The 25,571-nt window shown below is 45.2% G+C and overlaps 1 protein-coding gene across 5 annotated transcripts in view; it reads right to left on the bottom strand.

The window, feature by feature from the left end:
• The window catches only part of CSF1R (colony stimulating factor 1 receptor), a 300,046-nt gene that overhangs the window by 186,222 nt on the left and 88,253 nt on the right, over positions 1-25,571 (bottom strand). For 4 of the 5 annotated variants that reach the window (XM_069654065.1, XM_069654068.1, XM_069654069.1 and 1 more), the window contains exons 2-4: positions 15,943-16,203; positions 7,579-7,854; positions 6,584-6,729 (exon numbers count right to left, since the gene is read on the bottom strand). In XM_069654065.1, coding sequence (XP_069510166.1) covers positions 6,584-6,729; positions 7,579-7,854; positions 15,943-16,203 — 683 coding nt within the window. The remainder of the gene's footprint in view (positions 1-6,583; positions 6,730-7,578; positions 7,855-15,942; positions 16,204-25,571) is intronic. The other variant, XM_069654067.1, reaches the window with a different exon arrangement.

The following is a 25,571-nucleotide window of genomic DNA, read 5'->3' as shown; positions in this document are numbered from 1 at the left end:
AAGAACATATTGTGACGATCCATTGTTGCCACTTAGATCAAGTTGTTCCCTTCCAGACTATCACTTCTGACATTCGTCCAATCATATATTGTCCTGCAGAGGCCTGCTCTAACATAGTCATCAAGCATCCTGCACAGCTAACGGCTCCTCTGATTGATGGCGCAGTTAATCTATCTTTCAAAGAAAGTATTATCCTCGAGCATTTAAAAACCGTCTGGGTCACCCCTTTATTAAAGAAACCGGGGGTCATTACGAGGTTGGAGGTAGCCATGGCGCTATTAGCACCACGCCTACCCCCTTACCGCATTCTGGGTCCGGGTTCTGTAGTGATGTCTCTTACTAGTCACACCGGACACACAGACCAGCTGTGGAGACTTAAGTTATTTCCAGGCAAGGCTTTATTTTACATATGTACAATCTGTACATTGCTCCAGTTACTCTTGTTATAGTTACAGCACGCGTGGACATTGACAGGGACATGGGAAGGTATAAACATCACTCACAAAGGAGCAGACCCACCGGCCATCCATTCAACCCAGCTCAGGCCCCCAACTGACACTCACAGAACATTCACACACAGATCCACCCAACATTCTCCTGAGCTGCATTCATGCACCAACATTCTACAGCAAGCATCCAGGCCAGTGGCAAGACAATGTAACATTACAACATCTCCCTTTCATACCAGACTCACCACAGACTCACCACAACATCTCCCCATCACCAAAACATCTAACCAAACAATCACCTTCCATTTGGACCTGCCACATCCAAACACAGAGCCTGCCACACTCTGGCACCAACCATACACAGCCAGGATAACAATCATACGTTCAGGTGGGGAAAAACAGGGGGGGATCACGCATTTGCCCCACCACGGACCCGGTGTCACCACAAACATGACACCCTGGGGAGGCATAGTCCAAGTCCAACCAACTAACGCACAACAAGAGGTGTTGCCATGACAGGTCAACAATTGCAGAGGGCTACTTAGATCACTCCTCTTCCTCTTACACCCTCACATCACATCCAAATACAAATCGCTCCCACTTGACTCCCTCATACATCCCACAGAATCACCAACACGCAGAAAGGAAAAACAAACCACCACAACCAACAATCGAACTGCAACCAGAAAAGGGGAACATAAGCGCACGTCACTTATCACCAATATCATCCAAACCAGACACTACCAGATCACACACACAAACGACATGTAACAAATGATGTGCTCCTGGTAGCACTAATGCATTGAACAACTTAACTTTGACCTGTAGGGAAACAATAGTTAACATTCTAATAACTAAACCTATTAACTAGAGTGCACTCTATATACATTGTAATTACACCCGCTGGCCAGTTCAACCCCAATTGGTTGATATAACTTTACTTTTAAATTTCCACTAAATATTCCACTGTACTCGAACCATAGCAACCTTAATGATGGTTGACCATTAACTTTGACAAATACTACTCCAATAAATATTATTATAACTGTCAGGCGCAACCCTTACCCGGTTGGCCACCACTGTACCTCATACTTGAGTGTACATATCACATATGTACCTCATAAGTGAGTGTGAATTTCATCACATATACTGGCAAATACCTACAACTTTGAACACATCACATAAATATATGACACTTTAGATTACCCTGTACTTCGGCCATGAACAGCAACACATGAGTCATGGTCGGGATGAGACACTTCACAATTAGGGCCACAACACCAGACAAACGTCACAAGACAATGGCCCAGTACTATTACAGGATATCCTTACCGTTCACTTAGCAATACCTTACATACATAGGTCATCACTAAACCCACTAACTTTTTCCAAGATCCTTAACATTAAACTCCAAACTACAAACATAAAATGATGCATGTGTTTAAAACACCTGAAATAACTTCTTGCATATGCACAAAAACGTTTCTTTTTGATTAAACTTTGCCTAATTATCTTTAAATAAATCCTTTTTCAATTAAGTTCTTATACCAAAGAAAAAAAAAATTGCATTCACCATAAAAGTTCTAACTATCAGCATGTGTTGGCTTGATCAGGGCCACACCATTATAAAACTAAATTCAAAAACGCAAAAAGAAGCAAAAAAATTAAGTAACCCATAATATAGCATTCCTGTAGCATTATCATCATCACAAATCATCAATGTCTTGTATTCATCAAGATGTGCGTTGCATTCCTTTACCAAAAGTTCCTGATGACCGTTTGTTTCCTTTTTTTTAAATATTAGATGCATCTTCCTTTAAAAACACTTACGATTCCAGTGAAACATAATACGTTTTCAAGTGTCATTTTATGTGGTCGCACAACATGGAGAAATCTTTAAAATCCAGAAACAGAGATACTTCATTACACGTTCCTTGTTACACGTGGGCTGACTACTTTCAAATACTCCGTGAGCAACACAAACCTTAAGTTGTACGGAGGCAGTCTTAGTTCAAACGCGTAATGCTTTACAATGCATGAAAACATTAGCAGCATCCCGTATAGGGACGATTATTTCCTCACATCCATAACTTCCTGATTGTATGATGGGTCACATTGCGTAATAATGTCATTCACCGGAGGTGCTGTGTTTTTTTTTTTTTTTTATTGTTCCAAGCATTACAAACACACGCAGTGACGTTCCTTGGAAATTCCAACATCCTAAGCATCCCCATCACCTAGAGGACGTTCGGCAACGTCATCATTCATTGTTTGGATCTGAAAGAGCAGGACCTCGCTGGGCCCCCACACTGCAACCGCCACTCACGCACAGCATTATTCAAATGGCAAGTTCCATGCTGTACTGTACTGAATGCCAAACTGTTCATCAACATCACGATTATAAAACTTTACGGGAAACTGAAACATCACTGATCGAAGTTGATCACAAACACACGGCACTTTTCCTCCATATACGCACGGGCCATGTTCATTCATAATTTTGTTATGCACGTTTCTTGCAAAGTACATGGAGCTCTGGCGCCACCCACTGGATAATTACGGCATTTACTCCACCAAGTCACTTGTAGATAGTCATAGCAACTTAACGTATCTCCAATTCGTATTCATATGTCTTTCAGGTGGGTCTGACTAAATCACAGCCGCCCCATGTTGCTCTTTGATGGTAATTCCTGGGCATATCTGTTGGATGGGGGCCTCCCTCCCAGGGAATCCTATGAGCTTATTTCTTTATCCATTATGCATGCTGGGCAGGACGGTTATACAAGATGTTGGGGGAACGGTGGGTCACTCTAATGCTGCTTCCCCCCCACAGCACTCCTTACTGTACTTTATGGTAGCTGCAGCTCCTCTGTAAGCACGCTGACCAGTCCATTTCTCCATGTCCTCTTAATTTTCTGGTTTTCCTCGTCGCCATTTGTAGTGATGTCTCTTACTAGTCACACCGGACACACAGACCAGCTGTGGAGACTTAAGTTATTTCCAGGCAAGGCTTTATTTTACATATGTACAATCTGTACATTGCTCCAGTTACTCTTGTTATAGTTACAGCACGCGTGGACATTGACAGGGACATGGGAAGGTATAAACATCACTCACAAAGGAGCAGACCCACCGGCCATCCATTCAACCCAGCTCAGGCCCCCAACTGACACTCACAGAACATTCACACACAGATCCACCCAACATTCTCCTGAGCTGCATTCATGCACCAACATTCTACAGCAAGCATCCAGGCCAGTGGCAAGACAATGTAACATTACAACAGGTTCCCGGAATAGGAACTTACTGGATCATTCCGACCTTGGAGGACCCAGTAAATCCCCATTCTGGGAACCATTCCCATTCCCATTTGAACCCCCATAGGGCTCAATGGGAATGGGGATGGAGCTAATAACGGGTCCGCTATTAGCTCTGAAGTCCCTTAACGGGTCCCTTCCATAACGCCTAGTAAAACCAGGCGTTAAGGACGGGACCTGCTAAGTGACCTCGTAGTAGGGTGGTAAGGGATTACCGGTACTGGTGCCCTTACCGGTGCCGGTAATCCCTTACCGCCCACCTTGTAATGACCCCCACCTTCTTTGAAAGCATGTGCAAGCTCTAATTATAGCCCTACATCTAATGTTGCATTCTTGATAACGATATTGGACAAGGCGGACTCTTTGTCATTGCAAACCTATACAGAAAAACACAACCACAGAGCGGACAGACAATCTGGGTTTAGGTCTAATAGAGAACCAGAGACCAGCTCTCTTGGATGTAAAAGAAAATCTTTTCAAATTACTGGAAGCTGATGGATCTGGCATCTCACTGCTGCTGTATCTATTGGTTGCTTTTGATAGAAGTTGTTCCAACATAATTTGATAATTAACGGTATCTGAAATCAGTCACCCCTTGGTGGTAGGAACTGGTTTGACTGCTTTATTCGTAACAGGACATGTGTCTTAAGGCTAGGCTAGTCTGAAACCTCTTCTACCACATTGGATGTGGAGTCCCCCAGGGGTCATGGCACGCTCCTGCTCTGTTTAACATACATATTTAAGCTTTATAGAGCTAGCCCGAGGACCATACTGGCTGTTGTGGGCCCTGAAGACCGAGTTAAAGGGTCAAGCATAGCGAGGGTGTTTGACAAGGTTTATGGGCCCATAACTCTAGGTACAGCCCGAGGATATGTTTTATAAAGCTATTATGTTAAGCATAGTGAAGGGTGAAGCAACTTGATGAGGAGGGAGGGGCGGAGCTTAGAAATCTGCCGGGTTGTATCTGCCAGCCTGTCAAAGTAACAGAGGCAGCCCACAAATGAGGTTCAGGGGCCGTGCCGTGTCTGCCAGTGTTGCCCGGCAAAGAATTCGGCAGCAGGGGGGGGTTCCATTCACCCCTCACTAGACTATGGTAAGGAGCAGGGTGGGTTTTAGAGATGCGGGGGAATGCTTGAGTGCCCGGACGATGTCGGTCAGGTACGGCCTGGGCTAGGCTCAATGGTGCAGGTGGGTGTCCGGACTTTCAGCACAGCATGCCTGTGATGATAGGGTGCACCGAGCTGAGAGACCTGTCAGCGGCCGTGACTGGAGAAGTTGCGGTTTCCCCTCCCATTGGCCAATTTCCAAACCATACCAAATTTATGAGCAAAATTGGCCAATGGGGAAGAGCCATGTCACTCCCCCTTGACATAATAAGCAGTTATATCATTTACTATTTGCGGAAGGTGTGAGAATTCATAATTACGATAGTTTGTGTTGCGACTAACGGAAAAACAGGAAGAAAATCTGGGCTCCATACAGGCACTTTTGGCATCTTTGAGTAATGGATGAAAAACAACTTGTTCAGCTTAAACCAATCAAAAAACGAATCCTTTTTGCTATCAGGGCACATGTGAAAGCTAAGGTGGACACTTGGTATTCATATGTTGCTATTGCTGAGTCATGAATTCCTGCTCATGATAATATAACATCTTTGTGAGTTATGTTTGATACCACTCTATGTCAGCGCAGGTAAATGCTATTTTAGCACCTTGAGATTCCATCTCATCCTAGTCCCACAAATTCTCCAATTTGTTTTGGAATCTGATTGTGCCACAATAGCTTGTGCCATAACCACGGCAAAAACAGATCGTTCTAGCATCCTCTGATAAGCTTAATTTGCCAGCTTCAGGTCCTTCGGAACCCAGCAGCCAGGGTGGTTCCATTGTCTTCTCGGTGAGCTCCCACATCTCCTGTTCTTTGGAAACCGCACGAGCTACCAGCAGATTCCCTTATCATTTTTAAGGCATCAATGGTGCTGCGTAGAGTCGGTGGGGATCTGGTTAAACGGTTTCACTTAAAGGGAACCTGTTCTCCAGTGATAAAGGCTTGATAGCTACTCCTCGTTTTAAATGGAGAAATCCACTCAGTTAATCTTTTCAAGTTTAGGGGGCTTCTGTTTAGTATTCATTGTAGGAGGAGGCACTCAAGATTCACCAGCTATTAATGTTTTGGAATCGGAGGAAGACCATTCTCTGCCTACAGTGCTTGATGTAACCCTCCGTCTACAGGATGTTTAGCCTTTCCGTGTCGGTCATCGCTAGGGTGCCCCTTTGGTGTTGTTTTGCGCTTTGTGAATTGCCCTATCATACCATCCTTTCATCGGATTGATTGCATACAAACATGCAAACACCAGCATATGAGGGATTACAAAACTGTTTTTGCATCAGAGGGGGTTGTGACTGGCAAAGTGACCCATTGGTGTGCCTCTGGACAGTATCATATAGAATTCCACTAAAAAGTGTACATAGAAGAATGGGGTCTTGATTGCACTGTTGTCTATTGGGAATATCTTTCAAAATCCGTTTTGGTGGACAATCTGTGTATTTATTCCACAGTTATGCTAAGTGACTTATAACAACTCAAATCTACCTGTTAAAGTCAAGCATTTTCACGTAAAATCGGCGGAGAGGGTTTCTGAAAACCCTATGAAATAGGTTATTGCCAAGCAATATTTTATGTACCTTACACAATGCACTTTTCATGGATTCGTCATAGGAATTATCCTCTTAAAATGGTGAATTGGTGTTTGTTTTTTCATTGAAATTCCTGCAATTTAATAAAAGCGCTGTACAATACTAACAAAGCAAGACGTACAAAGATGTTTACATGGTCGGATGGGTACTGCCACACCACAGTGCAGGCCTCCGAATGGATTGCTGTGCAGGTTATCTGGAATTCTTCACCCACGATCCGCATAAGTCCTTGAGTTTCCAGTACTACTACCGGAGGAGCAGGAATCTCTGGTAAATGACAAAAGAATAGACATCTGAGTTGCTCTGTGTCTGCCTCGTGCGCATTCACGAATCCTTACCAAGCAGATTGCTTATGAACACCGGAAAAAGGGTTTCAAAGGGTTTTGTGACCTGGTCCAATCTTTTTAATTGTGCTGCAAATATATGCGGGGGAGACCCCCGCAGCATCCCCATAACTCCCCCAGAGTAGTTATACACCTAAACCCACCCCTCACAAATATTTGCGGAAGAAATCGTTTTTTAAAGTTCTATGAAATCGCATTCGACCATTTCTTCCAAGGCCAAACCTCTTGCTACCGTTTCAAAGCCTGCCATCTTTTTAACGCAAGCAACAATTTCCACATATTTTACTACTCACATCCAAGCATAGTCTGCGACCCACACACACACACACACACACTCAACCACCCACTCTCTCTTACTCGCACACCGCATCTCACATAGTCATACTGTGCTCTTGGGCAAGACAAACTAAATGACTATATAACACCTCATGCACAGTTCATATATAGTTAATATATCCACAGTCCACATACCGGAATTATAATATTTGATTATGCAGAAAATGCACTGGATATTTGTGCAGCTTCCGCATAGTATAAACTACAGATATAAATGCTGCAGACTAGAAACAATGAAACCTTCAACTATGATGAGGACGCCAAAGATAGCCATTGATAATCCCCCAAAACAAGAGCCCATTGCCGCACTGAGTGCGGGTTTGGGTACTCTCATTGCCAGTGTATTCTGTGTACTGTGGAAAGGTACTCCTCAGGATTCCTTGATGACTGTACCCTAGTGATTGGCTCCCATACTCTTTCTACCTGCAGTGCTTACCCTTGACAGAGAGCTCAATAGTGTTTGATGTTTTCCTCTCTCCATACATGACTCCCTCGCATGCGTAGTGTCCATTTTGATTCACCGTCACATTGTGTAGAGTTATTCCCCGTTGACGGCTGAATGATATGGCGGCTGATGATTCCAGCTGATTTCCATCTGGCACCAGGGACACGTTGGCCACAGCTGGGTCTGTAGGAAGGCACTGGAAGCGTGCATCTGCTCCTTTGTAAACGCTGACAATCGATTTTTGGATAACCCAAGGCGTGTTTGGATCTGCAACAGAACGAGAACCAACAGTGAAGCCTTAGAGCATGGATCGCCTTTTGAGAGCGTGGAACAAGTTTAACAGAAGTGACGAGGGGAGGGAGAATGCTGGGGGCCTCCTACGCTTGCATCATGCAGGTTTAGATTCAAAGATTATGATGTAGGCATGAAGATACATTGCAAATGATCAATCAAAATGTGGGATTCCTTGACCAGTGCATTAAGTTAATATTACAATTCAAGTGACAATGAATTTGGAATTAAAAGAGAGAGAAGAGAGAGCGGGAGCGAGAGCGCGAGATAGTGAGCGAGAGAGGGAGATGGAGGGAGAGAGAGAGAGAGAGAGAGCGAGAGAGAGAGAATGGTTATTTCTCCTTCCGATTGGCCATTCATAATTGCGATTGGCTAATCGTTAGTCCTCAAGCACCAATTATCAATAACCCCTGACAATTCAAAGTTAAATGTGTGAATTTGTTCACATCTCTCTATTGCTATGGATTGCACTACAGCCTCCTGCATGCAGTTATTGGGCGGCGTCCCTGGCAGTGAGACTCGTGGAACTCTAGGCAGGACATTGCAAGGATACAACCACATTGTGTTAGACTGTCTAACCATAAGTGATGAGTGTTTCAGCATTATAAGAAAAAGGGGGTCGTTTGCTTCCTATCTGCGCACAAAACACAATTATAGGTGCAAAAACAGCTTAGTTTTAATTGGTATTTTGACAGGCTAACACGTGTTTCGAGCGACAATGCTCTTCATCGGAGGCTTGGAGTTCTTGTTGTTTACACAAGGACACAATTTAGCTGTTCAATTACTGTGGAGAGTTATAAATCATGGCTCCACTATATGAACGCAATTGTGATTGGGTCTGAGGATCTCAGCGTCTCCGCCTGAAGGGGATCCCCGGGGGGAACGCGAAGCGTTTCCCCCCGGGGAGGTTTTTGGCGCTGCACACGGCCAGCGAGTGGCCGTGGGGGGGCAGAGCACCGCCCAGGGGTATTTAAGGGTCCAGGGAAGGTTCGGGAGGCAGGCGACGGTTGGACTTGCCAATTGTCAAGTCCTGGTGCCTGCTCCTGAGCCTTCCCTGGTATTAGCGGGGCCTTCAGGCGTGCGAGTTAGTCAGGTGAGGCAGCGGAGGGTGGGTAGAGTGGACGGTTAGGTAGTTGTTAGTTTAAAAAAAAAATAAAAATTACATAGACAGTTATTATTGGAACGGGTAGTAGGGGTGCCGTAGATAAGACACCCCTTGTCGGCTTACCGGCGGGTCCCGTGTTTTCTGGTGAGAAGTGGGAGCACGGGGTTAGCGGCTTCCTGGGACCAGATTGTTTTTCCTGCAGCCTACGGTGGGCCTGCTCGCTGCATTCATTTAGGTGGAGCAGCAGATTTCCTGCAGGGAAGGGGCCCGGGCGTCTGTTGTTGTGTGGTTTAGTTTGGAATTTCGTTTTTATAGGGCACTCTAAGTCAGGTCGCCCGTATACGCGGTAGCGCTAAACAGGGGATAGAGGGCATTGCAGTTCCCTTAAAGGGACAGCGTTTAGTTTTCCTGGGCCAGTGCGGTGTGGCTTCTGTGCCGCCAGGGGGCAGTGTTCTACTGTCTTTCTGGGCCCCAATTTGGTTTTTGGGATCTGGTTTTGGGCTGTTTTCTCGTTGTAAGTTAGGGTTTGGGGAGGGGTTCTTTAGGGTAAGGGTTTTCCAGAATAATAAGGTGCTATATTTTCTATATTGGAAATATAGATTTTGTAAACCTTGTGGGCGTTAGTGGGTTTTTTATATCGCAATTTTTCGCTTGCGGTTTTTCCCAGGCTAGGGTAGTCCTCCACGGGTAGGTATCTGGCTCGGGGGCTTAGTTAGTTAGTTTTACTTTCAAAGGGTTATATTTTGGTGCTCACCCAGATTAGTGGTGCACAATGGTGGGCCAGGGAGCTAACAAGAAGGGGCTGGTTGATGCTAGGGCTTTGAGGGAGGCCCTGGAGATTATCAGCAGGGCGCCTAAGGCCCAGCTGGAAGGGGCGGTGGCGGAGGTCACAGGTGAGACGGAGCGAGGTGGGGGCAGGCCGCAGCGGAGAGCTGCGGCAGATGGGGCTCTCGCGGCAGTGGTGGCTTGCGCCGCCGCGGCGGGGAGAGGGGAGGTTTGGGAATCCAGGGGCATGAAGCTGAGGAGGGAGATAAATAGGAGGGCGTCCGGGGGAGAAAGGTTTTCGGGTGGGGAACTAAGGAGGGAGGGAGTGAATGATAGCCCTGGCGAAGCTAGGAGTGTTCAAAAAGAGGTGGGGCAAGGGAACCACGGTGGGGGTGGGGATGGGGCGCAGAAAGGGGTGACAGGGCAGAGAGGTAGAGGGGGTAAATACCTGCAGAAGAGTGCAGGTGGGAGAAGGAGGGAGAGGTCCCCATCAATTGAGGAGGATAGAAGGGGGTGCGGAACAGCCACCCCAGGTAGAAGGAGTGAGGGCGGAGGGCGCGGCGCAGCCCCTGCTGTTCAGGTGGAGGTGGAGGGTTTTAGAACGGCCCCTCCTCGGTCAACACAAGGAGAGCCTAGAGGGTGCAGCACGGCCCCTAGCGATGAGGATTCCAGGGCGGAGGTCGGCACGCCTCGCCCGAGAGAAGAGGACCAGGCAGGGGTTTCTGCGGCCCCGCCGAGAAGACGTCAAAGGAGTGGCGGGGCGGACGGCCCGGACTCGCACGAAGAAGATCAACTCAACTCGGGCATGAGCTCGCATCCACAATGGTATTTAAGGGGTGATGAAGTTGGATTGGAGGATTATGTGGGGCAGTGGGGGGTAGAGGGTTATAGGGCAGTAAGGGAAAGGGGGGAGGAGGAAAGAATTTGGAGGGGGGATCTTGAAAGACAGGTGTAGGGTGGTCGGGGGGCAAGAGGTCGGGGGAATTACTGGCTGGGTGAGTCCGCTGACATGTTTTGTCCCCGCAGTAGGAGCCCTCCAAGAAAAAAGATGAGGAGCATCGGTGTGGACGCCAGACCGCAGACGGTCTGCGTGGAAAGAGGTGAGCGGGATAGGGATTGGTCATCTGGTTGGCAGAGAGGGGTCACAAAAAGGGGGGCGGGAAATGAAGGGTCTGGGTTGCAAGGGGTAAGGAAGGAAGTGGGTGTACAGGCCATTGGAGCCTCGGGGCGGAGAAGAGCATTTGCTCAGCGGAGGTCCAAACGGACAAGGTGGTAGAGCCATTGGTGCTCGAGGTGCAAGCAGGAAAGGAAAAGGAGGTGGAGGTAAAAAGCAGGGAGAAAAAACTGCCATACATGGGGATAACAAAACCGTTGGGGGCGCACTTGATGGCAGCAACCAGGGAGAAGATTCAGGCGGGGGAATTTGTAGATGTTTTTAAATTGCTCCATAGGGAAGTGAGAGCAAAGGAGGGGTCTAAAGAAGAAGAGAGGGAGCTGGCTGCGCGCCCAAGGGTCCCGGTGAATATTGAGAATTGGACGTCGGCATTTATCATTTATGCCAGTGTTTATTGTGAAAAATTCCCAGAGAGGTGCGTGACCCTGCTTAAATATATGGACGTAATTAGGAAGGCTTTCACGAGTTTTGGGGGCTTTGCCTGGGTAAGGTATGGCAAGGAATTCAGAGCGAGAATGGCGGAAGACAGACAGGCGGTCTGGGGGGAGATAGACATGTATCTTTGGCTGCAATGGATGGCTCCGACGAGGCCTGCCCCGACGGTGCACACAGCAAGTGGGCTGCCTGTGCCTTTCCGGCCCTTTCTTGGTCGCCCCGCCAATGATGGGGCAGGGGGACGAGGCAGAGGGCAGTCCTCAGCAGCGTGCTAGGCGTTTAATAAGGACGGCTGCACAAGGACCCTGTGTAGGTTCAGGCACGAGTGTAGCAAGTGTGGAGGAAAACACCCTCTCACTCAGTGTTTCCAACAGGGGGACAGGGGTAGGGGGAGAGGTGCAGGTAGAGGGGTTGTGGGGAAAAGCTTTTACTCCAATTAAAGTGGGGGTGCTGCAAAAATGGTTGCAATTTTATCCGGACAGGGAAGGGGCTAAGATCTTGGGGGAGGGGTTTTATCAAGGTTTCAGATTGGGGTACCGGGGCCCAAGAGTGCGTCGGTGGGCTGAAAATTTGAAGTCAGCCAAAGAAAATGTTGAGGGGGTAAGACAAAAATTGAGCAAAGAGATAGCGGCGGGTAGGATAGTAGGGCCGTTTGAGGACTTGCCGGGTGACTTGGTTATATCCCCACTGGGGGTGGTGCCCAAGAAAGCTCCGGGGGAGTTCAGATTGATACACCATTTGTCATGGCCGGAGGGCATGTCGGTCAATGATTTCATTGCCCCGGAAGAATGTGGGGTTGTGTATGCAAGTGTGGACCAGGCGGTGGAGCTGGTAAGGAAAGAAGGGCGAGGGGCCTTCATGGCCAAGTGCGACATTAAGGCGGCCTTCAGGTTATTGCCAGTGCACCCGGAGGACTTTTGGTTGTTAGGCTTGCAGTTCGAGGGCCACATATACATAGACAAAGCCTTGCCAATCGGGTGCGCAATTTCCTGCGCTTTGTTTGAACGGTTCAGCTCTTTCTTGCAGTGGGTTTTCTCATTTAATTCGGGTGGGGAGAGTGTGCTGCACTATCTGGATGATTTTCTGTTCATTAGCGGGGCAGAAAGAGAGGGGGAGTGCAAGGAAATGCTAAAGTTGTTTCAGGAGCTGATGGAGGAGTTGGGGGTGCCTTTAGCTGAAGACAAAACTGAAGGGTCGGCAGTGGTGTTGACATTTCTAGGAATTGAACTGGATTCAGTGGCCATGACCTCACGCTTGCCGCACGACAAGGTGAGCAAGCTGGTGGTACTGCTGGAGAAAACGGTAGGGGCCAAGAAAATGATGTTGGTTGAAATGCAGAGATTGGTAGGGCATCTGAATTTCGCATGCAAGGTGGTGGCCCCAGGGAGGACGTTTTGTAGGAACATGGAAAGGGCTATGGCGGGAGCAAAGTGCCCACATCATCGGATAAGAGTATCGGGGGCAGTGAGGATTGCAGAATTTGGCTGCACTTTTTTGGAGAAATTCAACGGGGTGTCAATGTGGTTGCAGGGAGATCCAGTGACATGGGAAGTACAGATATTTTCTGATGCAGCAGGAGCAGGAGGTTTCGGAGTCTTTTGGGGGGGGGAGTGGTGTGCGGAGAAGTGGCCAGCTCGGTGGTTGAAGGAGGGAAGGAGTATAGCATTTCTTGAATTTTTCCCCTTGCTGGTGGCATTGGAGTTGTGGGGGAAGGATTTGCAGAATAAGAACGTGAATTTCAATGTTGATAATGAATGCGTGGTCCATGTAGTGAACAGGCAGTCAGCAAGGGATCAGAGGGTGGCAAGACTGATGAGAGAGTTTGTTCTGCGCTGCATGGAATGGAATGTGGTGTTTAAGGCAACACATGTGCCAGGGAAGGATAATGGCATCGCTGATGCATTATCTCGTTTTCAATGGCAGAGATTCCGTGGATTGGCTCCAGATGCGGATCAGGAGGGGCAGCATTTTCCGGAGGAGCTGTGGAAGATAGGAAGCTGAGAGCGCTTGCTTTGGTGGAGGGTTCATTGGCCGGGGCATCTAAGGAGTCATACAGGAGGGCCTGGGAGAATTTTATTGGGGGGGGAGCTTGTAGTTGGAAGGGTAGATGGGATGCGGAAGAGCAGAGGAGGGACGATGTCATGAACTTCCTACTGAGGTGCATAGACAGGGGCTGGTCAAGAGCAACTATAGCAGGGAAGTTAGCCGGGATTGCTTTTTACGGGAAATGGTTTTGGGGTTTTCAGCCGAGTGGGGGGGAAATGGCAAGTAGGATGTTGGAAGGATGGGCAAGGGAGAGTAAGAGGGACAAGGATAAGAGGAGGCCGATATCGGCGGAATTGCTGCAGAGGTTGATTAAGGCGGTGAGGGGAGTTTGCTGGTTGGTATGGGAAGGGGAGCTGTTTGAGACTTGTTTTACGTGGTTATTCTTTGGGGCTTTTCGGGTTTCGGAGTTGGTGGGGGGAAAAGGGGGTTTGGGGGGACTGAAGTGGGAGGATGTGCAAATTACAGAATTGGGTTTGGACATCAGGATTAAGAGGTCTAAAACGGGCCAAAAGGGAAAGGGTCATTGGGTTTTGTTGGGTCAGGGGAGCAAGGACTTATGCCCAGTTCAGACAGGCAGGTTATGGAAGGAGCGTTGTGGGGGTAAGACAGGGTTAGTGTTTAAGCATGAGGATGGGACACCGGTTTCAGCGGCACAAGTCCTTGGGGTATTGCGTAAGGTGCTGGTAGCAGTAGGAGAAAGGGCGGGATATTTTGGTACACATTCATTTAGGATGGGTGCAGCATCTGAAGGTAATAGGCTGGGTTTTTCGGAGGATAAGGTGAAAAACCTGGGGCGTTGGAGGTCCGGAAGATACAAGGGGTATGTCAGGGAGTTTGATAAAGGGGAATTTTGAAGGAGGGTGGCAGAGGACCTGGTTGACAGCGTTGGTAGAATGTATTGATTTGTAGTGATTTTCGTAATTTCTTTTTTAGATGCTGTGCGAAAGGAGGGGGAGTTGGCGCAAGTGTGGATTGTCGGCCATTCAATTGTTAAGTGGGCTGGGAAAGAGGCGGAGAAGAGGGTTCTTGGTAGGCAACTGGGGTGCAGCTATAAGGATGTGGTGGTAAAATGGCACGGTTTAGGGGGCCTCCGCTGGGACCAGTTGCTTCCTATGTTGGCTGGGTTGAGGGAACGCTATGGGGCTCCAGAGGTGTTGATTATTCATGCTGGGGAGAATGACCTGGTAAGGGATACGGGGGTGGCTCTGCTAAGGAAAATGAAAAGGGATTTAGTCTGGGTGCGTGAAATGTGGCCGCAAGCAGCTGTAGTGTGGACTAAGTTGTTGCCGCGGAGAGTGTGGAGGGGGGCGAGGAGTGAGGGAGCGATAGAGCGGGCTAGGAAAGGGATCAACAGAGAGATGGTTAGGTTTTGTGCCTCGGTGGCGGTACAGGTTATGGAACATAAAGAAATAGTGTTTGAAGGTTTCATGATCTTTAGAGAAGATAGTGTACACTTGTCGATTTATGGGAATAATCATTACCTGGCGGACCTGGGCTCTTGGCTGGGAGATTGGTTAAAGAGTTGGAGGTAAAGGAAATTGGGGGAGTTGGGTGGGGCAGAAAGAACACCTCGGGGGAGGGTTTTTCTGGTGCCGGGGGCATGGCCCCTTTTGATGTGGGGGGAGGGAAGCACAATGGGGGAATGACACGGGAAAGGATGGGGTGGTGCTGTTTGCACAAGCAGGCCACCCCGGGGGAACAGGTATTGAGCCTGGAGGGGCATGGCCCCGGGGAGAAAGCGGGACGCCAGGAAAAGGAGTAAGGAGACGGTAAGGTCCAAGGGACAGTTAGAGAGGAAATGGCTTTATTTAATTATTTAATTGTTGGGGGAAAATGAAAATGTTTAATTAGTTAATTGGTTGTTTAAATATGTCTTTAGTTTGTAAGGCCATGGAGCCAGGTAAGCGTTTAATTGTAAGCTTTGGCCTGTCACATTAAAGCAACCTTTTCCCCTTTTAAATGAGTCTGGGTTTTTGTGGAGTAAGCCAAAATGTAGTTACTTCAGCCATGATTTATAACTCTCCGCAGTAATTGAACAGCTAAATAGTGTCCTGTGTAAACAACAAGAACTCCAAGCCTCCTATGAAGAGCATTGTCGCTCGAAACACGTGTTAGCCTGTCAAAATACCAATTAAAACTAAGCTGTTTTTGCACCTATAATTGTGTTTTGTGAGCAGATAGGAAGCAAACGACCCCCTTTATCTTTAACTTCCTCCTTGTAGGCGTCATTGACAGGCTCTCTACAACCTGCTTCCATCCACAGCCCAACAACAAACTTAATTACAGTCAGGGTGCTAATTCTCAACCAGTCACCCCCTCCCCCCCCCCCCCCCCCCCCCGCCAAACAATTTTCAGCAGGTTTGGCAAAGCTTGAACTCGCTGCATCAAATTAATGGCGCCAAACTGGTTATAAACACGTTTTAAATGACTTTGTAAGTTTGGGGGAATCGTGAAAATGCCCACAGCTTCGCTTGTGAAGGTATCCTGGCAGCAGTGCAACAAGGGCTTTGACATGGACCACTCTATGCTGAAGCCCTACCTTTAACATATACGTGCAGGGTTGCATTCTCTGCCGATTGACTGTTGTTGTAAACACACGTGTACGTGTTCGTGTCGTAAGCGTTTGCTTTCTGAATGCTGACGCTGGCGTTCGTTCCTGTTGTGCTGACCCGCTTCTTGTCCCAGCGACCAGAATTCATCCATTTTACTGTCTCGTTCCCAGAGCAGTAAAACAGGACCGGTTTCCCTTTCTGTACTACCAACTCTCCTGCCGCAGGGTGGACTACAGGGGACCCCAAACCTAGAAAGGAAAAAGTAAAGTAATTAGGCGACGCCTTTCACAGTCACACTCGACACAATGCCAGACTTCCGGTCAGAGGTGCAACTAGACCCAGACTTCAGGGGGAGGAGCTTAATGCTTAAAAGCATACATCATGCCACTATGCACTGATACACTAACACATCAAGGAAGCGAAAACCCCACATAAATACGTGTAACGCCAGAATATGGAACAGCATTGCCATCAAATGGCCGCAGTCAGGTACTTCACACCACATGACAGGTGTTGCTATCACACGACAAGGTGTTTGCACCAAATATGTAGTTAGGTTCATCCTTCCCCCTTATTTGTCAGATGTTACCAAATATGTACAGGTACTTCCTCTAACTGCTACTCTTTTCATATGTTGTTTGCAGACTTGGGGGTTGATTCTCAAAAATAAGGGGAGGCAAGGTACTGTTTAATTTGCGTTCACTTCAGAAATGTGCAGGTCACTTTATTCTCAGAGTTATCCTGTGCGTTTCAGAGGAGCTGGTCCACAGTGCAAAAGATGTGCTGTCCAGCCCCCCTGAATACATTTTTGTAAGGAGCACGTTCCTAAACCGAATGTATGTGAGGCCTCCAGCAACCAAGTGGGTGCTGGGAACGCTTTTCACAGTGACATTCCCTTAAAAAGCATGTGTGTGACATGCTAAAAAAATTAAGAAAACCATTCTAACAATGCTTAAGGGATAGAAATGCAAATGGAACTGCAGCAGTTCCTACCACTTCTGTTGCTATTAAAACACAAAAGCACGACAAGGTCAGGAGTAATCCTGCTACCATGCAATACACACACCCTAGACCTGTTCCAAAAAGGGGCACAGAAATCCCCTGATTTGCACAAAAGGTTAAATGAATGAAAAAGGACATTTAAATATGCACATCCATGATGGGGTACATGTAAATGCGCTTTCAGAATAAGGTGCAGCTTTTATTGGAGAAAATGAGGAGCTGCGGCAGAGCATCTCATTGGCACCAAAAAAAGCTTTGTGAATTTGGCCCACAGTATGCCCAGATACTTGCACCATGTGTCTGGTATTGATATCACAATCCCAAATACAAACAACATGCCATGCATAGACTTCACCGTGACAGGAATGCCAAGAAATGCAACAAATTGCCATCATATACCCCTCTACGCCTACTATATACCTGCATGTCATCATTTGGCCGAGGAGTCACCTCATATAATAGGTATTTAAATCATATACATAAGTACTATTACCACATGCTAGATATTTCAAAGCAAAGAGAAATATACTTCTTGACAACATTAATCTAATCAACAAATATGTGTAATTAATGTGTAGCATTGAAGATGCAAACTTGATAAGGGTACCGCTCCATGACAAATATTGCTTACAATCAACCTTTGTGTCTAAAGGAAGTCACATACTTGATAATAAATATCAGGACACTGATATCCTGCAGAAGCGTAAAAATAGATTGACCTCCACACAAATGGATAATGTCATTATCGTATCGAAAGGATTCCAAAGAGACAATTACAAGAGCAATACAATTGACAACCAACAAAATGGCGAAGGGGAAAAAAGAAACCAACTGAAAGAGCCAGTAAATGGAGAGATCTATCAAACTGAAAAAGAGGAAATGCTGCCAGGAGGCAGTAACCATCTGTCAATCGCAGCAGGTATGCAGATACACAATAATGTCATGGCTGCGCTTTCTATCTCCTTGGCGCCCTACATGAAGTTATATGAAACAATCAGTGACAGCTTAAAGGACAACAACCCCTTACTTGCGCTGATTCTAACAAAACTGTCAGCGCAAGAAATTACTTCTGTAAATCTTGCTGCTAAATTAAACCAAGAAGCGGAAAATTCTGCGGCCTGGCGACGAAGGCTATATGATTTAGCAAGTGGCGAAAAGAATGAAAAAGAACAACTGACTCATGCGCTATTAGACTCCTTAAAATGGATAAGAAAAACATGTGAAAGTAGAAATCAAGGGACATGGAGTGAGAATATCTATGAAGACACTAACTGTGCCGAGAAAAGGGTGCCTCTAGCCTTAGGGACGAACAGCAGCTTGTCCAACCGAACAAATGTAAATGGAATTTGTATTGGAGGAAAAACACAGAAAGGAGCAATAATCACTCAAGGAATGAATGAGATGACAGGTCAACAGAACGATGGACGCTCAAATCAAGGAAGCAAAGCGCGAGAGGCAAGCATTCGTACAGAAGCTAACCAAAATAAACCCGACAAAGATTTTAAAAACAGAAAAGCCCCAAATCCTAAGGCAAAAAAGGATGATGATAAACCTGATACACAACAGGGCGCTTTGGGAAAACCGATACATATAATAGACAAAGACGAATTGTTCCCAGTATTTGGTACACCCCAAGGGCCCATACTGTCTAAAACAAACCAGAAAACTACAAAAAAAAAGCAAAGAGCCCAAACAAAGCACAGCAAAAACAACTTCTGTAAAGGAAATTGTGAAATCGAAAAATATAAAAGGGACACAACAGAATCAGAAAACAGGGGCGAGATCCTTCTTCCGAAACATAAAAACAAAGATTGATTGTCCAGTGGTGGAAAACCAAGATAACAAGCGAGTTCCAACACTGAGTAAGAGAGTAGTTAGACTAGAAGAGTGCGTGGAGGATTGTGACTCTGATCCAGGAAATAATTTTCATGACCTGATTGACAATGCTTCCTTTTACATCAACGAGGCCAAACAGTTTTCAGAATCAAGTCCATCGGGACAACGGAATGGGAATTTGGGAATTGTGGCTGAGCAAACTATTCGAACAGTGAAGCTGGTGGAAAACACTAGTTCCCACGATATATCAGCTGAGGAAGTCGACGACGAAGACAACGAATTTCTAACACTGGATCAAAAAAGAAAGTTATTTGAGAAAAAATCCCAGAAACATTTGAATCAAGATAACACAAAGGAGGAGACCAAACCTGAAAAAAGTATTTGGAATCCAACAAAGCTACTTGAGAGCAATAGAATAAACAATGGTAGAAGAAATTACTCAAAACAAAGCCGGAAGACAAGAAAAGAAGACTTAAAGATCATAATTGAGAACGTTCTACCAGATAATGATGAGTTCAACTTGAATCGAAAGAACGTTTTGCAGCTACTGCAGTGTGTCCCCCAATTTAGGTCAATAACATCTGAGGACAATGCAGTGGTTGAATATGTGTACGAAGAGTGGGTTGACCACGTGATATTGCACTTGAGGGAGAAATCAATAAAAGTGCTTTTGCTCAACGAAGGGATGCAACTAAAGAAACGAGGTTACGAAATGAGACACCTTCTAACAGAGACCCAATTGGTGTGCAAGGAAGAAAAGTTCTCACAACCACCAGAGAAGGAAAGTGTTGAACATTTACAACACAAAAACCTCAACGAGAAAAAAAACAGAGATCTTTAAAATAATGGTGAAAAATGATTACACGGCAGATAACAATCAAAATACAAAAAAAACTCTGGAAGAATTACAAGCTCAAAAGAGGATTAGTCGTGTGAAGCAAATTCTCTTGCAATGGATGAAAAACAGAAGTTGCAAAACGGGAAATCACATATAGTCCAGGACACAGTGATCTCCTGGAATACTAGGGGCTTCAACCATCTAATGACCAAAGAAAATCCTCATTTAAACAACGCCTCTATAATATGTCTGCAAGAGACTTGGTTAAGTGACGTTCCCACGAGTAGAGACTTTGACATCTGTATGAATAAAGCTATAAAGGGACCGCATGGACGGCCATCAGGGGGTCTATTGGCCCTGTCAAAAAAAGGGAATGGATTTCGAATAATAAAGAAGGGAAACCCAAATAAATACATCCAATGGGTATTATTTGAAAAAAGTGAAACGGAATCAAAGATGCTATAGAAAATGCTGGTCATCAACGTCTACTGGAACCACGTGGGAATAAAGGCAGATATATTACTACCAACAATTACAGATTTATTAAGATCTAAATCTTCTGAAAATATAAATTTGGATACAATCATTTGTGGGGTCCTAAACATATGGTGTTTGAACCCCAACAGTCTACCACAATTAGATTAGCTATGTATGGGCTCCTCAAATGCAGCAAGATGGATGCAAATGGCTTATGAGAACAATCTCCAAATGCTTAATGGTCAGAATATGGGAGACACTCCCGGTGCGCAAACTTGGACCAACGCAGCGGCTAAGTCCACAATTGATTATATGTGTGTTTCACCATCAATGCTGCATAAAATAAAAAAGCTTCAAAGTCATTGATCAAGATGACAGCAACCATAAGCAACCCTATTGCAGTTGATGAGAAAAGTGACAAATACGGCTAAAATAGGGTTGGAAGAGTTTGACTTGAATCTGCCGGGAAATAGACTGCAACTCACAAGGAACGACATTGTCAAGTTAAAAGACAGATTCACAAAATCGAATCACCAATTCGAGTACGAAACATTGCTTGTGGTACACCTGAGCAAAAAAAATGGCCTGACCCAAGACTCGATGATTCCAAAGTACCAATATATTGCTGAATTGGTGGCAAAAAGAAAACAACTATGACGAGAAATAAGACAGTTAAAAAAAATCAGACAATACTCTTGTAAAGAAAAGGCCATAGCACAAACCCGACAATGGTATAAAAACTGGCTTACAGAATTAAAATTTAGAAGAATTCAAGAACAAGGGGAGCTCATGCTGAGAACACTTTGGAACACAACAACGAGAGAGACATAAGACCTTATCAATAAATGTACATTAAATCAACAGCAGAGGTTGAAAAGTGGGGTCTTGGAACTTGAATGGATCACACACTACACTCAAGTGTTCGATCCTTACGAGGACGACCCAGATCAGTGGGAAGAGGAAACTACCAATCCCTAGAAGGAATTGATGGATATAAAAGACCTAGAAGACACAATAAAAAAATTGAAAAATTCCACTGCTGCTGGAGATGGTCTTTCCAATATTCATCTGAAAAAAGATCCAGAAAACTGGGCGATAATGATTAACAATTTATTTAGGCAGATTGTGAGTAAAAAGAAAATCCCAGGAGTCTGGAACAAAAGCATCACTGTCCCAATTTACAAAAAAGGGAAACGGGACGATCTGAAGAATTACCGCCCCATATCCCTATTAGCAACAATTGGGAAGATATTTGCTGCAGAACTACAATGGAATTCATCCAGTTGGACAGATAAAAACAACATCATTGACCCACGACAATCGGGATTCACCAAGAGAACCAGCACAGACTTGAATCTATTTATTCAAATGATGCTTAAAACAAAGGCCCTAAAATATAATAGAGAAGTGCATTTCGCATTCGTAGATCTCAGTCAAGCATTTGACATGGTACATAGAAGAAAACTATGGGATAAATTGAAAAAGTGGAAGTGCCCTGAAGACATTTTGAACCCAATAAGAGCACTACACCAAAGCACCTCAACCCAAAATTCGACTTGACAACAAAAGTTGCAATAAAAAAAGGAGTAAAAAAAGGGTGTCCACTTGCAGCCACTCTCTTCAAGTTATATATTGCTGATCTTCCTAAAATAACAACAACAAACATAAGGCACTTTCCTCCAAAGCTGAACGAACAGGAAGTGGCAATAATTTGCTGTGCTGACGACATAGTACTAATTGACGAAACAAGAATAGGACTGCAGCGTCTGTTAAACAACCTACAGACATACATGACATCTAACAACCTGGTGATAAATAACGATAAATCAAATATTGTCACAATTGGAGGAAGTAAAAAACCACTTATGAAAAAATTCAAATGGCAAATTGAGGGTGTGCAACTGGACACAGTTTCCGAGATTCAATACCTAGGAGCAAGGTTTAATACCTCTAGCATCGAAAGTAAATGGGAAAAAGAGCTATTCTCAAAAGCAAAGATGCTAAGCTTGCAAGGTAGTATCATAAACGGACGGAAGATTTGCAAAATTCTCCTTAGTTCCAGTAAGAATGTTCTACTCACAGAAAGTCGTTCCATCGTTAACATATGGAAGTGAGGCCGGAGTGAACTTAAATTATGACATCTGGCCAAAACTAGAAAGCATTTTTTGAAAGACCATACTAAAATTGCCAAAAAGTATCCCAATTGTTGCAATAAGAGCCGTACTATGCCTTGAGTTCCTGGAAGTAATGATGAAATGGAAATCACTATGTCTATTGAGGAAAATAAGTGAAGAAAATCTGGCAGAAGGCTACAGAATACTGGTGGAAAATGGGAAAGGAAAAAATGCTTCCCTTCTAAATAATTGGAAAAAGGAATGGTCCAACATCCTTGTAGATCTAGAATCATCTATGAATGAATTGATAACAAATCCAAATCGAGTGAAATAGAAATTCCTGAGAGCTGATTGGATTTTGACAAGAGAGGCAAAAATGGGTCTCAAAAACTGTGGCAATATGGCGAATGAACATCAGAAAAGAAATGCTTTGCCTGAATATCTACCCAAATTCCCCTCCAGCTTTCATAGAGAAAGATTAATGAAAATTAGGTTGAATGTGTATCCAACTAATGAATATAAGAATAGAACTGGCAAAAGAGGGGTCATCGATGGTCAGTGCAGATTTTGCCAAAGAGAAAACCAAATGTAAACAGCATTTCACCTTTTACTGGAATGTGGTGCAGGAGACAAAACGAGACAATACATGTTAGGAGCCCACATGTTACCTTCAACTGCAAAAAGTAAGGAGGAAAAGTGGGATTATTTTTTACAAGGACACAACCACAAGTTCACATGTCAGGGCATACACTTTTTAGAAAATATCCTTAAAAATAAGGAGGCCAATAATAAGGGAATAGCTGATGATGGACTGAATAACCGAAATGGGGAAAATGTGAATAATGTGTGTTAAATTGGCATGAATGAATTTTGATAGGAATTAATGTGATAAATGTTTAACAATGTAAATCTAAAATGTCACAATAAAAAAAACAAAAAAAACCAAATATTTGTTAATTAAAAAAGCCTATCACGTATGTTGATCCCTGGGTATGGAGAATAGTGGCTGAGTTTTAGCCTGCTTCAGGTTTTTGACTCTTTATGAGGCTTTAGTTTTTATATCGCCAGGACAACTTTGAAGGCAACCACACGTTTTTTACATCTTCACGTGTTTGCACTGTATGTTCTAGTAGTCGACCATATGGCTGGGAGTCCCCTCACCTGTTGTTACAGCTGTGATATGCCCAACTAATCTAACTATATTTAGACCTACAATCTCACACATAAAACACATGCACTCTAATCCATATCGATATGCACAATCATATGCAAAAATGCACTTACAACCACATACACATGTGTGCACTCTCACATTCAAACAGGCATGCAATGCCACTTACATGGACCCACCCATGTCCACATACTCACTTATTTGCTGGGAGTGGTGCAAGGAGGTTTGCTACCCTAGGGGAAATTGCTACCTCTGTGCCCGGGACACACATGTGGCCTGCCCCCTCACATACATGGCCCAATCCTCATAAACCTAAAGAACCTGATCAGTCATGTAATTATTGTCATTGTACAACATCATCAAGCAAAATCACTCATGCTTGCACAATATCTCCTTCAAATACACATGATACAAGGTAAGCAGTAGGTGCTGAAAGACGGGACTAAAACGGAATCAGGTGAAAGTTGCAGGGCACAGACAGTAGCAGCGTGGAGGGGAAGGGGAAGATTGGAAGGATTGCAAGAAAGCAATGTTGGAGGGAGAGGCAACAAGAGAGTGAGCATGATATATGATATGAGTCATTCATAATTCAAAACGCGCCTGTACACAAGTTTTTTCTAGCTGCGAAATTACTTCTGCCCTGTAGGAGTATAAGGGTGAGTAGTGGCTAAAGCGCCTACACACTTCTACAAAACAAAAGTGATCCCCATCATGAAGGTGGACTTGGCACAGTTAAGAGATAAACCTCCTTCGCCCTTTGTGGTAACGTGGGCCGAGGGACGGCTATACTCTCAAGAGGGGTGTGAATATAAAACAGTACAAACCCAAACAGCTAAGTAAAACAGTCCAAAATAAAAGAACGTCCAATCAAGGTTCTATACAAATATATACTTTAATAACAACTCACCATATGCAAAAACAACTAACTAGAAAACACTACAAAAACCCACCCCTGTGGAAAGAACAGAGACTATGCAAGAGATAAAAAGATGCAGCACTATGGGTAATGAAACAGGGATCAAAGGCAATCCATAACCACAATGTTCTTTAAACAGGATATGTTCTTATATGCAAAAAGGATTAAAGTGACCTAGCAGGTCTATAGGGTCCAAAACTGGTACCAGGGGCAGTTATCAGTCAATAATACGGTTCCGGTTCTTAAAGGTTTGACACTGAAAAACAAGGCTTCTTGGCTCTGTGCGGGCGGTTAGATTTAGACTCAAATGTGGCAGTCACGGTAGTCTAGAATGTTATTCAGAATGTGCAGCATTGTTCTTCAGCAAAGTCTGGGTGGGTCCCTGCAAAGCACAATCACCCCAAAAGCAAAGTGCAAATGAAGCACAAAGGGCAAGCTGGAAGATGGATGTCACACAGCAATGCTGCTGCAATTGTATAATATATGGCGGAGTGTGACTATTGATATTGATTGATTGATATTTTATTTCTATCGCGCTCGTACGCAAGTGTTTCAGAGCACGACAAGGCAAGGAGAGAACAAAACAGTGATCTTACTAGGCCCAGTGACATTGAGAACGTGCAAAGTGCATGGGAGAGGGGGGAGGGGAAAAGTGCATTGAAGGGGGGAGAAGTGGAAAGTACAAAGCAGAGGAGAAACAGATAAATAAAAATAAATAAATAATAAAGGCAACAAACAGTGGAGCCAGCAATTTGCAAGTGCTAGGTTTAAGGCAGCAGACAGGGTAGGTCTGATAAGTGCAGGAAGAAAAAGGGGGGGCTGTATGGGTACAGATACAGACCCCAGTGCAAGGGGTGGCCCGGAGGCAGTGCGGGGGTGGTGGCAGGATGTGCAGGTACCTGGGCCCGAAGGACAGAGGGTGGCCAGGTGCACGGTGCCAATATAGAACAGATCAGCAGGGGAGAGGGGGAGCGAAGGCAGAAGAAAAGAGGAAGGTCTTGAGGTGCTTCCGGAACCGGAAATGGTTCTCCTCAAGTTTAAGAGTGGCAGGGAGGCTGTTCCAGAGGGAGGCCCCAGCCGAAGACAGAGATCTACCCCCAGCTCGTTTCTTAGAAAAACGACTGACCCTGAGGGATTTGGAGGTAGAGGAGCAAAGAGCTCGAGAGGGGAGGTATTTGCAGAGGGATAGCTGAGGTATTTTGGACCCCAGCCCCAGAAAGCCTTGTGGACAATGCAGAGGGTTTTGAATTTAATCCTTGCAT

The sequence above is a fragment of the Ambystoma mexicanum genome, chromosome 3q, assembly GCF_040938575.1.
Source record: "Ambystoma mexicanum isolate Mex_15411 chromosome 3q, UKY_AmexF1_1, whole genome shotgun sequence".
Taxonomy (NCBI): domain Eukaryota; kingdom Metazoa; phylum Chordata; class Amphibia; order Caudata; family Ambystomatidae; genus Ambystoma; species Ambystoma mexicanum.
Note: the sequence above shows the minus strand (reverse complement) of the source record. Positions and strands in the feature narration are given on the sequence as shown.